A 16,994-nucleotide genomic window follows, 5' to 3' on the forward strand; every position below is an offset into this window, starting at 1 on the left:
TAGGTTTCATCATTAGTTTTTCATAAATTTTTCAAAACTCCCCTTCAAAAATATGATAGAATTTTCTTTTGGTCAGTAAGTTTTCTATTCAAACTTGAAATTATTTTGTATAGATAATACATTCCACTTCTGTTACATGAAATATCTAATGATAAGATGAGAAATATATGAATATTTCCTGTATTTCCTGGTTTTATTTTAAATATGTACACTCAGGACATATTACAATAATGTATGTACTGTCTATATACATTTCCATTTATAACCAGATGCTGTACATAATTTTACCTGCCCCAGTAGCCATATACAGACACATGAGCTATCACTTACTCAGTTTTGAAGAATGCTCAGCATGATGGGACAGTCATCCTGATCAGCATTCCCAGACACTAACAAAGTAATAAGATGTGGGTGGCTGGAGTTGGGAGCAGTAAAGAACTTCACTGCTTATTTGCTACAATTAAGTGAGCTCTTCTAATTTAACTTCTGCTTTCAAAAAAAAAAAGAAAACCAAAAGAGTTGTATTGTGTCCTCCTTTCAATAAACCACAAATATTAAGATTAAATATATAACTTAAAGAATAGTAACTTTTGCTTAATGGTCAAACTGTCAAAGTCTGCCTAAATAAAGGAATCAGTTTTAAAGTCTCTGCAAACACTAGGTTTACATTATTTTCAAGACCTATAAAGAGACAACAGAAAGCATAAACAGCTTGAATTGTTTAAAACGTGTGTTCCCTCTAATTAAATAAGAAACATCTGTCTTGGGATTTTGGAAGTGGATAGAATCTATCCACATTGTGCCTAAATCGGTTTGCATCTAGCTTCAGTATTCTGAAACAAAATTCTTGCTTTCTGAGCAGAATTAACTAAACATGCCACTCGAGGCACTTCATCCATCAGAACAGACAGAAATTCCCTCGTTGAAAATGCCAGCAAAGACTAGAAATTCATGGTTGAGAGAAGTGTGAGACAAGGCTTTTGGGGCTTTGCCTTCTGAACATGCAAAAATCATTTTGAAAAGCAGGAATCTGCCACAAATACCTTTCATTAAAGAAGAAGAAGAAGCAAAAAAGGCAGTTATTAAGATGAACTACTGATCCTGGAGGTTACAATCCTGTTATTTCTCTGGGGACCATTAAACCCTTCCCTGCAAGAGCACATGCACTCAGACTCGCAGGAGCGGGATTTCTATCCGAGCGCAGATACTCGGATCAAAGGGACGCAGTCCAGGGATCGCGGAGGAGCCGAGGGGGTCCCGGGCGCGACACTCGCTGTCCCGCACTTACTGGTGTTGTCGAAGGGGATCTGCCTGCACGGGGCGGCGGGCCAGGCGCAGTAATACACCGCTCCTCCTTCCACGATGTCCGGCTGCGTGGTGTTGGCTTTGGGAGCTCCCACCAGGACACTGACCCTGCGGAACACAGCGGGAGCTCAGCGGGGCGGTCGGGGCAGGCGGGCGGTGGGCGCTGTCACCCGCCGCCGTTCGCCCGCCGCCTTCCCGGCCCCGCCACCCCGGCGGCGGCACTCACGTGCTGGGGTCGGGGATGTAGAAGTCCACCGAGTACCCGAAGTAGCTGCCCGGCGGCCCGGTGTACACCGTCAGTTTCTCCTCGTCCAGGTTGAAAGCCACCAGCGCCGGCGCCCAGAGCAGCGCTGACAGGAGGAGCAGCGGGTGCTGCCAGCGGCGGGGCCGCCCGCGGCTGAGGGGCAGCATCCTCGCCGCCTCCGCGGCCGGCTCCCGCTGGCGCAGCGGAGCGGAGCGCAGTTGCGCGGCGGCCGTGCGGTGCGGAGCGGAGCGGAGAGGTGCGGCGGCGGTGCGGGACGGAGGGAGAGGTGCGGAGCGGCGCGGAGAGGTGCGGTCCGGCCGCCGCCGTGCGCGGGCGGGGGGCGGCGCGGGAGGCTCGGCCCCGCTCGGCCCCGCTCGGCCCCGCTCGCCCCCCGGGGGAGGCGCGCTCGGGCGCCCCCTGGCGGCGGCGCGGCAGGGCCGCTCACCGCGCTGCCGGCGGGGCCGCGGGCACGGAGCGCGGGGGCTGCGCCGGTGGATCCCCAAAACACCGCCTGACCGGGACACCCCCAACCCCGACACAGCTACCCATGGCTGCCCTGGGGCGGTCGTGATCGGGGGGGAGATGGCGGAGTGGGGGCTGCTGGTTTCGAGCTGAATTTCTCTCGACTTGCATCATTTTCAAGGGTTTGAACTGAAGAGCTTGATGCTTGAAAATCTCTTTTAGGAAACTGAAGTGCATTGAAAAAATGTAAACCTCCATCAGATTGTTATTTGGTTGCTCGGCGTGACCATTATTAAATAGAAACCAAAGAAACCCAGCAACGAAAAAATCCCCTTGTAACCACAGAAAAGATGTAGAGCCGGGCACGGAGTTCAGAACACGAGAGAAGATGCAATCCTCAAAACTTCCCCTGAGTGCCTGGGGAGTGAAGCTCTGATGAGCCGAAGGGGCACCTCGCAGTGGCGCAGAGCAGAGCCTTTAGCACAGCTCCGTGCAGGTGTCGTGCCGCTTTTCCCACAGAAATAACCAGTTGAACGTGGAACATAAAGGGAACGGTGCTTCTAGAAAGCTCCTCTAGTAATTTCTTCGTAAAAGTAATTTAAAAGGATGGGGCTGTATAACTCCTGTCTTGAACTGTTCTGCCCCTGCAAGCTCCACCACAGAGTTGTAACTGGCTTTGTTAGGCATGTATAGAAAAATCTGATTGCCTGAAATGCTCCCTTCCCCGACGAAGCTAAGTGTGCCATCACACCCACATCTTGAGGGGACAGCATAAGTAACATCTTTTTCTGGCCAGCGCAAAAGTAGGAAGAAAAGGAGAAACATTTTATTTTCCGTGTAATAAGCTCTGTAACAACAAGGAAAAATAGTTGTTTTTCAGTATTTATAAAGCAGGTATGTCCAAAACAGAATCAGAAAAAGATCAAAAGAATACAGAACTTATTTATAGACATGCTACATTAGATTTACCTAGGAAAGCAGTTGAGAGCAGTTTGTTTTGTTGTGAGGTTCAGGTTACTTTTGTGTTTGTTTTATTTTAAGTGCTTTATGGCAAGATTATTCAGATAAGACTGACATTCCTTTCCACAAAAATAGAACTGTGTGTTTATTCCCAGCATTAACTGTGTGACCCTTAGCTGTCCCCACAGGCTTGTAATACCCCTTAATTCTGCTTTCTATATATTTATGCCAAATTTATTTGCTAAATAGTGAAATCATGTCACCATTGACACTATTTTATTATTTTACATTGTACAAGTATCTCTTAGAGATCTCACCAGTAATGAATGCAGAAGTGAGGTACTTCTGAATGACTAGAATTAACACATACTCTTAAAAGTCATGCAGTTTTAAGGTGACTAAAGGCATTTAGAAATTGTGTTGCCTTATGGTAAATGATGATGATAATAGGGTTAGGGTAATAATAACAATAGTAATAATAATAACAATAATGATTATGATGATTATGCTTCTTTTTAGCACAGCATTCAGTTCCAAGGCTGAGTGTCACAAATGTAGTTTCTGGGGCTCAGAGAACTGCTCAGACTGCAGTCCAGAGCACGGACACTCAGCAGTGAGAAAGGCAGCACATTCTGGTGCTGTAGCTATCTTGTACTGATCCACCCAAAACAGTTAAAATTCAGTAATTAGCACAGTTGGAGATAGGTGAGTGTTCACACAAATGAAGCTGAGGTGGCATAAGCAAGAGCACAGACAGTTCTCATGTGCTCCCCTGGTACCTGCCTTTCTATTAAAAATACATGCCACTTAATCTGGTTGTTTTGAGCTAAATTTTAAAAAATAAAAAAGTGCTTCAAATGGCTATCAGTACTAAAACCTGTAGGAAGGTAGGGCAGCATGAAAAGAAGGAACTCTCTTTCAAGATGCTTTTACCCTCACAGTGTCAACCTACAGCACTATACCACCACCCCCCCACCCTTTTCCTTTTATTTTTCTCTCTATAAAATAGAGACATATGCATGCAGGATATTCCAAATCAATTCAAAGAGATAAACAAAAATAACAAAATTTAAGTTTCTAAGGATTTGCAGTGTTTCCCTAAACAAGCTGGACCTGTTCTGATCACTAGAAGCTTATTTCACATCTTGCTTTCCTTGAACTTAAAAATGCTTGAAGTGCACATTGATCTGCACAGCATAAGAGGCAAGCAGATCCCCCAGTTGCTGGCAGACTGAAGCTTGCACTTTAGCATACCTGTGGTCTGATACATTAGCTCCTTTGAATATCTAACTAGAAAGTCTTAATAGGTTCTAGAGCCACATGTGGAGTTGGGACAGAGAGCTTTTATAAGAACATTTAGCCAAGAGTCTAAAAATCATTATCTACTTTACAGAATAAATGGAAGGTCAGATGTGGGATTAAGTAATTTACGAAGAAAATGTAAGATTTATGGTGTGAAGTTCTACAGCTAATATTATGTGCAGTTGGTGATGTTAGTATGACATTATGGTGTTACCAATCTTAAAAATTGATGAGTCCAGTCTTCTATGGAAAGTTCTGCTGAGGTGAAACTTAAATATTAGTATTTTGTAGGAGGCTCCATTATCAGAGCTTTAAAGTTATTTATGCTATTATTTAGTAATGAACCTGCTAGCAGAGGAACACATATTTCAAAGAATCCTATGGACTTTTAACATAAATCTTATCAAAATTAGTGACAATTTTACTGTTAATCTTTTCAAAATATGGCAGCACAGAAGATGAAATATCCAATTCCCACAGGAAAACTTACTCTTCCTTTCATTGTTTCCTAGTTCTGTTTCTGTAGGCCAGAAGCCTTCTCCTGAACTGTAGTTGGAGCAACTACATAGACAGTATTTTGTATGGATTATCGTGTCGCAAGAGGATAAAATAAGGACATGACCGTGCATTACAAAGAGAGTGAGTTTGTGGGATCTGAATCCAGGATGACATGCTGACAAAAGATGCTCAGCATTCCTCTTTGAACCTTACCTTTGTCAACATTGTCCAAGTTAAAAAAAATCTTAGCAGAAGTAATTCCTACAGAAAAAGTGTTAAAGCTAATTTTAGATTGATAGATGATTTAATCTGCTCAAAGCATAGAGTCTATAGAAAAACCACTTCCAAGTGATCTCCTGGAAATACTGGTTTTTCATTAGTTATAGTTTGATCACATAAAATCAACATAAAACAGTCTAATGAGCCAATCTACCCTGCGGTGAAAGCAGAACTTTGTGTGAGAGACCCCAAAGGATGGGATGTTGCAGAGGAAGCTGTGGATGCACTGCTCCTCCTGCACCTCTGGCTATCCCCAGCAGCAGAGCTGCAGCACTGGGCTGGCACAGCTGTGGGAAGCTGAAGGTGCTCTCTGGAACATGCCAGATGTTTTGTGCTGAGCAGCCTTGCTTGCAAGCAGGAGCATCCAGAGTAGCTGTCCACAGCCTGACTGCAGACACTCATATAAGCTGGACAGCAAATTAGTGCATTGCACTAAGGAAGGTTCTTGTTTCTGCCTGGGAACTGATGTGTAGACAGCCACTCCTCTACCCCAATGCATTTTGACTCCACACTTGCCTGCTCCATCAAGGCTCGTCTTGGGCTTCTTTGACCTAAACTGATCCACATAAGAACTGAAGAGATAATAGAAAGCAGATAGAATCAGGTAAGTATAAATTGAAACTGTCTGAAGGAACAAAATTTCAACAAAAGTATCCAAAACCCAAAATGCCCAGCATGCACTTAAGTGATTCTCTGTTTTAAAGGGCCGTTTGCAGGGATTCTGACAAGGATATTTATATTTGGGTTTGTACTGGCTGCTTGCCTTTAACAGATCAGACTTCAACAAAGCAAATATGTATTTGTTAGCCTTCAGCCTTCAAATGTAACTCATCTGGGCTAATAGGAAGCACTAGAAGTAGTTTTTCCATTATTTACTTAGATAACTTATTTGGAGCTGTATGACTGTGAACCTCAGTATACATTTCAGTGGGAATAATTTCTTTTACTGTTTACCCAGCAGTTGACCCCAGGACCCTTTTCCCCCCACCTCTTTTTTATGAAAGTGAATTTAGAGCAAAAAGACACCAACATGTATCTGAACAATTTTCTGTCTCAAAGAGTTTGGAGACATGGGAAGGAAAAGCCAGTTTTCCAGACCAGCTGTCCAACGTCCTGCTAACTGCACCATGTTGTCAGCTAGGACAGTAGTTGTCTCCCAGAAGATACTGACCTTTCCTTGGCAATTAAAATTGAACAACTCTGCAATATGTAAAACCCCCTAGGGTAGTAATCAAAATGTCATTTAACTGCATATTTAGCTCACACGCTTTCCTACAGTTAGCAGTATCAATTTGCTCTGGTTACTTACAGCATGCATTTAATCCCATAGAGTGCTCTGATTTTATTGGCTAGGCTTCAGTTTGCAAACTGTAATATATACTTACTCACACAGGCAGCACTTAGAGCAGAACAACCTGTATATAGGTTTCTAGACATTTTTCTATGAAAGAAAATCAAATGTAGCAAACACTAATGTCCTGCATGTTTTAAGTCTGCCATCTAAATAACCACATTCTTTCAGGGGACAAAAAGAGAATTTCCATAAAGGGAGAATCTCTCCCATCTTGCTCATCACAGAAGAAAGACCAGAAAGGTTCACTTGGCTGAGGCTCTCAGATGAGCTGCCTAAATGTCATAAAGCACTGTTAGCCTCTGTAATCCAAAAAAAAGTGAAGTAAACCAGAATCCAGGCCTCTAACAACTAGGCAGTATGAAGGAAAAAGGACACAGGAATGAGAGTTCTTGTATCACACCATCATCAGCTAATGTCTGTAGAGTACAGCAGAAGTTTTAAACCAGACTAATGCTTAAAGACAGATCTCACATCAGCTGGGCTTCTATTTTTTTTTCCTGTGAGATAGAACATCAATTTTATGAGAGTGGGCTAGAAAAAAGATGCTTATTCTAACGGATTCAAGCTATGATTCAGTGCAAGATCTGGTGTGAGATACTCTAGTACAAGCCAAGGACAGACACCAGAATTCAAGAGAAAGAGCAAGAAGAGTGAATTTTCACCTTCTGAGGTGTCAGTGGAAGTCTAAAGACATTTATCTTAAATCTGCAAAGCCAGCTAAAACAAATACCCATTAGGCTTGAGTATTTTTTGAAAAGTTCCACACTTGACAAGCAGATTCTCTTAATTTACCTAAATTTTTCAGCAGTAATACCACTGTTGCACAAGTTTTTCATGTCAAGTCCACACTGCAAGACACAATACTTGTGTTCTAAGTAAAGTGAGTCCTAAGAAAAATAAAGGAATCTTTTCAAATCACTGTTATCTGCAACAGAATTATTATTTTTCAGAAAAAGAAATCTAAAAAAATAGTTTCTTAATACTAAGATACTCTGCTGTCAGTCTGCAATAAGGAATAGTCATAGTAATTCTGGAAGTTATGAAATTACCTTTTGGTATGGGCTTTTTCTCCCCCAAGATGTGTTCAACTTAAAAGTTTACATTTCTTAATAGGTGATCCCTTTTCAATATCTCAGAGAACCACCAAGCAAGTCCAAATAAACCAAACTTTAAATAATGTATGATTCAAGGAAAAGATTTTATTTTAGGGCTAAGAAGTTGATAATAAATAAAGGAATATAATAATGTAATAACAGATGTTCTCATGCACTTAACACATATAGTAATGCTGGCTTACACTGCTGTTTGGACAAATTAAGAAGAGGTATTTGGCAATATTGTAAGTTTTGAATAGTTTCAGGATTATAGAACAAGAAATTCTTTCTGCTGTTTTTACATTTATTTTATACAAATTCAAATAAATATTAATATATCTATTTTCCCTCAGATTTTCTGTTCACTTTTAACATGCCCAATAACTAAGCCACAGTAATATACAACTGCCAAGAAAGAGTATTCAAGAATTATACTTATTCCTAAAAATGTATCATATTTATGTCACATTGTGCAAGCTCTTTAGGTAAAATTAGATTTTAGGAAAAACTGCAGAAAATTTAAACTCATTAAAACATATCCAGTGCAAAGGCCAGTCTAGTCCACACATTATGGTACTGTAATGTAAGCTAATAGAATTTAAATAATAAAACATGCCTATATGATTCTGAGAAAGCTGAATGTTTTAAAGATCTGACATCTAATATGCAGATTCTGCAATATCAGAATTTTTCAAATCTTCATGAGATGGCAAAATAATGGTAAGACTTTGTAAGTAGGCTTTTTTTTTAGGATAACTCACATTAACAGTACTACAGTGGCCAAAAAAGACAAACTATTATAATAGAAATCAATCTGATTAAAAAATTAAATATTCCAATTAACACTGAAAAAGTGTTTGTAATCATTATTTACAATTCCTCAATGATACCAGTGTATAACTCCACACAGTCAAAGCATACCACTCCCCAAGCCAATTCCAACTCCGTATCCCCACGGGAGGATCCGGCGGCTGGATGTTGTTCGTGGACAACACATCAGTTCAGGGAAGGAGATCGATCTGTGGTCCAGAGCAGTTCTATGTACGGCCATTTGGTCTGCAAGCAGCGTTTCACAGGAGTGTCATCTGTCTGCAGCATGGGTTCTTCAAAGCCCATGACAACTGCTGTGCCTTCTACATACATGACCTGCCAAAGTAAACCCAACTCTGTCAGCCTGCTCAAAAACTGAAAGACGAGATGATTATTTTCACCAGGTCAGGAGAGGATTTGTTCTGATACACATCAAATCTGTGAAGTTTTACATACTTTTTTTTTAATGAAATGGAAATATGAAATCAAAAAACACTAATCTTTGAATGCTTCTGCTTACATTTTGGGATATGGAACTGCTGGAGATTTCACAGGGGTAATTTTAACTACAAGCTATTCCAAAGACTGAGTAGGTATATTTTCTGGAAGAAGTCTTACTTAGGTCATTCTTGCTCCTTATGTCCCTTAATGCCTTAAAATCCTTTACTCTAAATTTTCCTTCAGGAACTTAGAAGCAGTCATATTGTGTCTGGTATACTCCTTTCTTCAAGAATGCTGAAATTGAAACAGGTCATCTTTGTTTCCTCAGTAAATGGCTCAAAAAAATACTGATTTTTTTTGATGAAAGCCTGGACTATTAAAAATTTCACAAAAAATTCTGAACGACCTGATTTAGATATAGAGTTACTTCTAGGAGCTGCACTTGTTGTATGTTACATCTCCACTGTCCCTTACAGTTCAGACCCCCCCTTAAGATAGGTAGGTGTGAGAAGTGCTCTTTTCAAAATGCAGAGTTTCAAAGGCATGGTCTTTGAAAGCAATCTAGTATAGATTGCCCAAATACGATTAGGAGCACAAAGAAGTTTCCAATTCCAAATACAGAATTTTGGAAGAAAATTATCAAAATAACAGCTTTGTAAAAAGTCTGTTAGAATATTTTGCCTGTAACTATATTCAGTTTTGCTTAGTAACTGTTATTAGGGCTTAACTGTAAATCTTACCTTTTCATTATAATTAGATTGCTTCAGTCCATTGTAATGGTAAACAGTGAATGACTCTGAAACCCTGGAGTCCTAACAGAAAGAAGACAGTTAATTTCATGTGGCATCCATTGTGTCTTGATTCTCTTCTCTTTACAACTAGATAGATGCATTCAACAAGGAAGACTATAGAAAACTGTAAAAAAGTACCATTTCTTTTAGGTGAAAAAAAATCTTCATTTTACCTTTCTTATCACAAATAAAAAAATAAATGTCAGTAAATTAATGAGTAATGCCCCAAAGAGCAAGTCATGATTTTCTGTGTTTACCTGGACACTTTGAACTACAACTTCAGCACTGACCATGGAGAAGCCATCCTAATTTTTAATGTCAGACACCTTATGCAGTACTCACATGCATGTTTATTTACAGTGGTTTGGATCCATAAGGTCTTTTACTAGCCCTCCATCTGAAACCTAAAAAGCTTATATACTCCCACGTCTATCTGAGTAAACTAATTTTGAAGACACTTGTTCTGCCGAGGTCCAACAGCAAAGGTATTGGTCTTGGTGATCTTTACCATTCCAGGTGTTTAAATGCTGTAGACCTAAGAGGACTGAAAGCTTTGGATTTCACTGAACCACACAACAGAAATCAGGTGTAGTATCAGCTCTTTTATGCCTACGGACTAGGCTCCAAACAAAAGTTTATCTCCTTTTGAGCACATGGAAGTAAAGGCTGGACTGAGAATAAATCTGCTCAGGTTACAGTACATCAATCAGATTACAAAAACCCTCATTCATTTTCCTACTCTTGAATGATTCACAAACTGTCTCTCTATGGGTCTCTCACAGCCATCCAGGCTATTCAGTGGAGGGAGGGAGGTGAAAAGGAAGATGAGAGGTAACTCTGCTTATAGAAGTTGCTTCACAGAAACAAATAAAATTGTATCTTCCTAGGAAGGAAAGAGGACACATTCATTTCCCTGAGGAAGTTATGCTTACCTAGAAGGGAAAAAATGCTGTTTCCCAGTCCCGGTCCCATGGAAGTTAAGAATTTTGTGCAGCTACTGTTTCCAAAAGGAAAAAAAAAAAAAGTGCTATCAGGGGATTCAGGAATCCCCTCTTAAGGTGACTGCCTCAAGTAGTAAGGCATCAGGCTGAATAGCTTTGAATAATTGCTTTCTAAGCCAACAGTTTTCAGAAGGAAACCTGAGACACCTTCCTGCTTTTGAGGTGGAGTTGAGTACTTTCTGGGAGAGTAAGAATAGGGGTTTGAATACTCTCAAGTGAAATCTGGATCTCCTGAGCTCTAGCTATTTGTTCAAATATTAACAGCAACAATTCCAACCATCACTGGTATCTGTTATTTCCTTACAATATTTGAAAGAAAGAAATTAGTTCTTCATTTCTGCAGAATTGCACTTTTCAGAAGGAAAAAAAAATCAGTGAGCAAGGTGTCAGTGTGAGTAAGGGCTACCTGATCTGCAGAGTGCAGACAGATTGAAAAAATGGATACTGGCAGGTTCCAGTCCAAAATACGCTGATTGCTCAAACAGCACCTATAAGGCAGCAACAATTTCCATGATTTTTACTGTAGCCAGTGAAGGTTTAACAGGACAGGAAAAACTGAGTGGTAGGGAATCACATGTAGCAGGGAATTAGCACTTGACAGACAGGCACTGACTTGGGGGCTCCAACTTTACAGGAGGTAAAATTCCTCCACCAAGGTGCCCAGGGCAGGGTTCTGCCCGTGATTGCACTATGCTTTGTTCTCCAGCTTCCCTTCTTCAGTCAATTATGCCCTTATGAAAGGCAAGAAAGGCAGCAGCCCCATACAGTGGTCTTCTCCTCCACCTCCCTATAGCCCATAGTACTGGAAAGTTTAGGGACAGCAAATTATGGAGGATGTTCTTTGGTATTCTGAAGTTCAATCTAAGCATCTGGGGCCTAAAATGAAGCAGTGGAGTCTTCCAGATTTGCAAATGTAATATAATTGTAATAAATAAATTATATTAAATTGTACATACACTTCCACTTCTGTATGAACAAACGTAAGGAAGAAGAAACAGCTGGCAAAAATACAATTTGGATGTAATTCTAAAAGGCCAGAGAAAATGAACACTAATTCTTCTTTCTCTTTCCTCTAGATGATTAAATCCTCTGAATGATACATTCAGTCTCTACCATCTTTGGCAGTGCAATTCTAGTGTCTTCTGACTGATCAGAATGTTTAATAATACACTTTGCTATACCCGGTGCTGGACAATCCTAACAAAAAGAATCTTGCTGAAGGAACATAAGTTTCACATTTCCTTGACTGCAAAAATTTGCATGTAGTTTCAGTGACATATTAAGCTAAAAAGCTTTTAAGGAAGTACTCCTCTCAGCCCTTCTCCTGCTTCCACCTGCCTATCCTTCCATCCTCAGGTAAACCTGCTCTCTTTTGTCAATACAAGCATGTGCATGGCCATGGAACAAGTCCCCAAACACCTGCAAGAAAGAGCTCTTATCCAGACCAGCTCCTTGTTCTGGTTTACCACAAATCTGTTTAGAGGCTCCTGGTGGCAGAGAGGCAGTGTGAGAGCAGGAAAATGTGATCCAAGGCCAAGGGACAGCAGTGCTAGGTTAACACCAGTCTCTCAGTAGTGGTGCAGTCTTAAAGAATACATGGAACAGACTGAGAGTTTGAAAATAATTTTCCAGTACCCTAACTTCCACATATGTTAAACCTAAGTCTATCATGACTTTTTTGTTAAACTGTCAAAAATTTTACATGACCAAGAAATAAACATAAAAATAGTTTTAACTATGTTTGCAACCTTTTCCCACTTGCAAGCAACCTTTTTAATATTGATAAAACCAGTACGGTCATTTATTCTCAGAAAAACCAAACTCAGATAAACTTTCTGAGTAAGGAAACAAATCAATGTCATATGCAAAATGATTACATATTTCCTGAAGTTAAATTTAGAACAATAGAGTTTCCTTCCAGTGTAAAGTTCACAAAAACATGGACATGTTATAGAAAACAGAAGTCTACCATTTCGTGGTGGAATACAGAAGTTATCTGCTTATCAGCTGAGTTGAATGAAGGCAATACTTATTAAAAATTACTCTTGTGATATTCATGAAAGTTTTTAACGAATCTCAAAGCTAAACAGAATAGACAATGCTCTGCAGCAATAAAGCTATAGTGATTACCTGCTCAGGGAAAAATTCTTGCAGAAAGGGACCCAGTAGTATGATGCCCAGCCCTTCTGGGTCTAATTTGGTCTTCATGAGGTTTACGCTAAGATAAAAACATTGAATATAAAAGTATGAGTAAGACACTTTTATTCTTGCATGACTAAGTTATGCTGTGCTACCACAGTACTGACTGCCAAGTATAGCAATACTATTCTATTTTTAATCCTAAGTGACAACTGCACCAGAATGGCATGCAAGTTGCCAAAACATGGTTATTTTTAAATAAAAGTAATCTGTTATTTTAAATTAAATAAGTGATAATTCTGAAGGACCACCATATTTGGTAAAATAATTTGAAACCCATATAATCTAAAACCAGGTTTACAGCCCAAAAGGCATTTTGCTGTCTTGTAAGCATTCGTTAAAGATACAAAAACCAGTCATCTTTCAAATACAGCTCTATCACTGCCAAACAACCTGTTTTTAAACATAGATTTGAAAACCTTCCAAGATTTTCTAAGTACACTGAAATAAAATTAAATTTAACAAATACATTTCTTATTTACATCACGTACTCAGTATCAGAGAAGCCAGAACCAACAAACAATGGAAATACTAACAATACTAATCTGGAAGCCTTACTGCATGACTACGGTCTAATTTCAGGTCACTGCAAACGAAGGTCTATAAGACTATATATCTATTTAAGCAATGTATTTCTACAGGTAGCAGATTGTATCTATTTGCATCTACCTAGCCCTCTGCTTGAGTTACAAGTTGTACCGTACACAAGAATGTCCTCATTGGGTCAAACCAACAGAGCGTCTTGCCCAGTATCCTGTTCCTGACACAGGTCAGTAGTGGATGTTACGATAGAGAACAACAGGGCAAACACACATCCTTAGTTTACCCTCCCCATTTCCAGCAGTCTGCTGCTCAGACATCTTCAGTGACAGGCAGTATCTAAAACACAAAGATATATATTTTTCTTTCCATGCATGTGCCTAATTGGCTTTGAACCCATCTATATTTCTGGCTCTTAATAAACTCCACTCAAGAAAGTCAAACTATGGATTCTGGGAATATGTGTCTTCTCTGTTTTCATCCTGTCACCTGATTCAGTTTGATGACACCCCATTTTTTCTGAGGCAATTAAGAGTCATTCCCTATTTACTGTGTCAATTGTTGTCTATCTTTTCCAGGTCAAATAGTCCTAACCTAGCTTTTCCTTGCACTAATGGAATTCTGTATCTTTAATTAGCATTGTTGCCTTCCTGATACCTTTCTACAACATTCTTTTTCTAAGATGGAGTGAAAGATCAGGCATTTATACAATGACATAACTCCTATAAATCCCTCTCCATATGTCTGTCTATCACTGAGTTTAAATCTAGAGATCTGTTTCCTGACCAGTAATATCTAGCTCACAGACCAACAGTATGTATGTGAAATCAGCATTGCTTTATCCCCTGAGCAACCAATCTACATATACTCTGACACTTCTCTGTTCCTGTATCTTCTACTAACTTCTGCTGCTCTTACACATTCTTTTTTTTAACACCTCAAACATATTTGTACCAGCAACAATCATACAAATCCCTGCTGTCAAATCCTTGCTGATAAAATAACAAAATTCATAGACTTAACACAAATTCCTGCAAAATTCCTCAATTATCTTCCTCCATTGAGAAAAAGTGACATTTTTATTCTTTAATAAAAAAAAAATGCTCCTTCCTATTCCATGTTTACACATGAAATATTTATATGTGAATTTTCCCTAGACTGGCCTTCAAATCTTTTTCTAAGTCCTATTGTTCATTTGTCACCTTTCTCATACTATACTGTGGTAACAGTGCAGTTCACTGTGGCAGGTAACCTAAAATAGTCCAGAAATGTCATTCTATTGTTTCTTTAGGATTTTGGCTTTTTTTACTTATTTTGACACTTGAGAATCTTAGTCACTCTGACCACCCATTAAAAGGCTTAACTATAATCTTCTCCAGTGATGAGGAGAACTGCTCTCTATCACCTTCTCTGGTGAATATGAAGAACTCACTGCACTTTTCTAGTTGACTTTGAATACTTTTAAAACATTAGGAATCATCTATCAGAACTACAAACCTCTTGCAAGCCTCTTGGTGCTGATGGGCTCAGAAGAATTCTATTAGTTTTTGTTTTACAACTTTGCTTATTAGTCTACAGATTTTAACTCTACTTGATATTGTATTTACATTTAACATTTGATAAATCCAGATTCTTCCCTTTTTTAAAATATATGCACTATGTTTTCCTTTCAGAAGACACAATCTTAGATGCATCTTTTCCATAGATGCCTCTTTTACCCTTAGCCTTTAACCACCCCTAGGTCTCTTTTGTTGGGGGCTGTGGGTAGAGGGTGTTGTTTCCAAGGTCTTTTTGATTGTTTCACAGAAGCATTTTGTCCTTTTGGCTACCACTTATGTTTCTTCATCTTTAAGTAACTTCCTTTCTTGGTCCTAACATAGAACTACTAGAAATGATTTTTATTCTTTTTGTTTCTCCCTCAACACACAGAGGATGTATTATGCAAATCTTAAGAGATCTTAACAGAGCCTTGGAAGAAGAATTTTAAAATTTGTAATACTGTATGTGGTATCCTATAAACTACGCTAATTATCTTTAAAAATAGTCACTACTCAAATTGAAATCACAACTGAGGATTTGCAACATACTGGACTTCAAACCTTCTATTTCTCATTCTCACTGTTCTCAAAAGTACAAAATTTTGGCTATTTCAGTGTCTGTTTGAAACCTGCCAAAATTCTTGAAATGCTGCAATAGAGTTGCAAAAACATTGTGTTTGCAAACAGAACCAAAACAGACAATTTAAAAAATGCACTTAAAATTATGCAATAAAATTAAAACAAAATATATACTCACTGAAGAAATACAAGAACTGTTTAAAAATACAGCATCACAGAAGTTTTTAAATATGGCCAAGGTACAAAATTCAATCAGTTAAGCAGGAGGGTAGAACTAATGAACTTGGATTGTACTATGTTCCAACTTCAAGTCATTAACACCTTTCTGTGTTACTGGTACCACAGCAGAGTGACTAAACACGTGTGCTTGTGCTTCAGTCTGCTCAGTGCAAAGCCTGGCACCTGAACTGAAGAGGTTTTGAGTGTTGGGGTGATGGCCTTTGTATTTTTATGTCTGAGAAGTGTGGGTGGACAAAAGCCTCCACTACTGGTCAAATAGACAGAGAGCATAAAATATTTTAAGCAATCTAAACATACATTGATAGCTGTGCTCCAATTGGTGCCCTAAATGGCATCAGGTTGTTTTTAGAAACAGCAAAACAAATGAGACAGGTGAGTTCTCAGATACATTTACTAAAAGACTGGGAAATTTTACTAAAAACACATGCAATGGCATTCAGTACTGGCTAAGTCACCTTGCTAATTCATGTCTGCTCTACACAGTTCGCCCCTCTACAGTTTTAAAATTCTCATCATGTCTGATCTTTATACATTCTGAGATTCTGAGAAACGTAAAGCCTTGGATTAGATAAACACAAATTAAAATAATACATTTGGAGGCAAGGGCTTTAGTTTTCCTTATGAACAAACAAACAAACAACAAGCAAAAAAGCCTGTATAGAGTTTGAAATACATTATTTATACTTAGTGTTCCACACTAAAAAGACAGAACATCTAGAACCCAAACAGAGTAGGTTCTCAAGATAATAGTATTAGGCAATATATTTATTTAAGAGGAGATGATTTAAAGCTGCATGGCTTGATCATGGCTTTTCAATACAGCAGGTCTTCTGAATGGCTCTTCATACATCAATTTATATTTTATGTGCTACACAATAAAATAGGGCAGGGCTGTGCCACAAATGCCCCAAAAGACAAAGAGCCAAATGGAAAAACCACTGAATGAAGAAAGAGGATTTCTGCAGATTTACTGAGGCAGCAGAACAAAAAGGCAAAAGAAATCTTCTCAGATCCATTAAATGATGCTTTTTTCTTTCTCTTCCTTTAAAAAAATGTCTTTTTCAGATTTCCCCACTTACTGTCACAAAATGAACATGAGCCATTTGTCCTGTACTTTCTTTCAGTTTGAGTATCTCTTTATTTCAATTTTCACTCCTATCCTCCAGAGAACAACTCAGTAAACTTCATTACACTATAAACATTTGAAATGACAAAAAATGGGCTCAATCACATTTTAGATGGCTATGGTAAGTGAACTCACAGTCTCCACAGTCATTCCAGTTTTGACCTAACTAAACTAGACCAAAAGTTTACAAGAGAGCAGAAACAACTTTTGGATCAGTAAAAAAGAACAAGT

The 16,994-nt window shown here is 39.1% G+C and overlaps 2 protein-coding genes across 2 annotated transcripts in view; both read right to left on the reverse strand.

The window, feature by feature from the left end:
• The window catches only part of ITGA8 (integrin subunit alpha 8), a 107,920-nt gene extending 106,024 nt beyond the window's left edge, over window positions 1–1,896 (reverse strand). The window contains exons 1-2 of the mRNA XM_056485092.1: window positions 1,532–1,896; window positions 1,289–1,413 (exon numbers count right to left, since the gene is read on the reverse strand). Coding sequence (XP_056341067.1) covers window positions 1,289–1,413; window positions 1,532–1,716 — 310 coding nt within the window. The 5' untranslated portion in view covers window positions 1,717–1,896. The remainder of the gene's footprint in view (window positions 1–1,288; window positions 1,414–1,531) is intronic.
• A 5,687-nt stretch (window positions 1,897–7,583) lies between these two features.
• The window catches only part of MINDY3 (MINDY lysine 48 deubiquitinase 3), a 46,739-nt gene continuing 37,328 nt past the window's right edge, over window positions 7,584–16,994 (reverse strand). Inside the window, exons 13-15 of the mRNA XM_056483862.1 lie at window positions 12,672–12,759; window positions 9,490–9,561; window positions 7,584–8,644 (exon numbers count right to left, since the gene is read on the reverse strand). Of these exons, the coding sequence (XP_056339837.1) occupies window positions 8,495–8,644; window positions 9,490–9,561; window positions 12,672–12,759 (310 nt within the window). The 3' untranslated portion in view covers window positions 7,584–8,494. The remainder of the gene's footprint in view (window positions 8,645–9,489; window positions 9,562–12,671; window positions 12,760–16,994) is intronic.

The sequence above is a fragment of the Oenanthe melanoleuca genome, chromosome 2 (assembly GCF_029582105.1).
Source record: "Oenanthe melanoleuca isolate GR-GAL-2019-014 chromosome 2, OMel1.0, whole genome shotgun sequence".
Lineage (NCBI taxonomy): Eukaryota > Metazoa > Chordata > Aves > Passeriformes > Muscicapidae > Oenanthe > Oenanthe melanoleuca.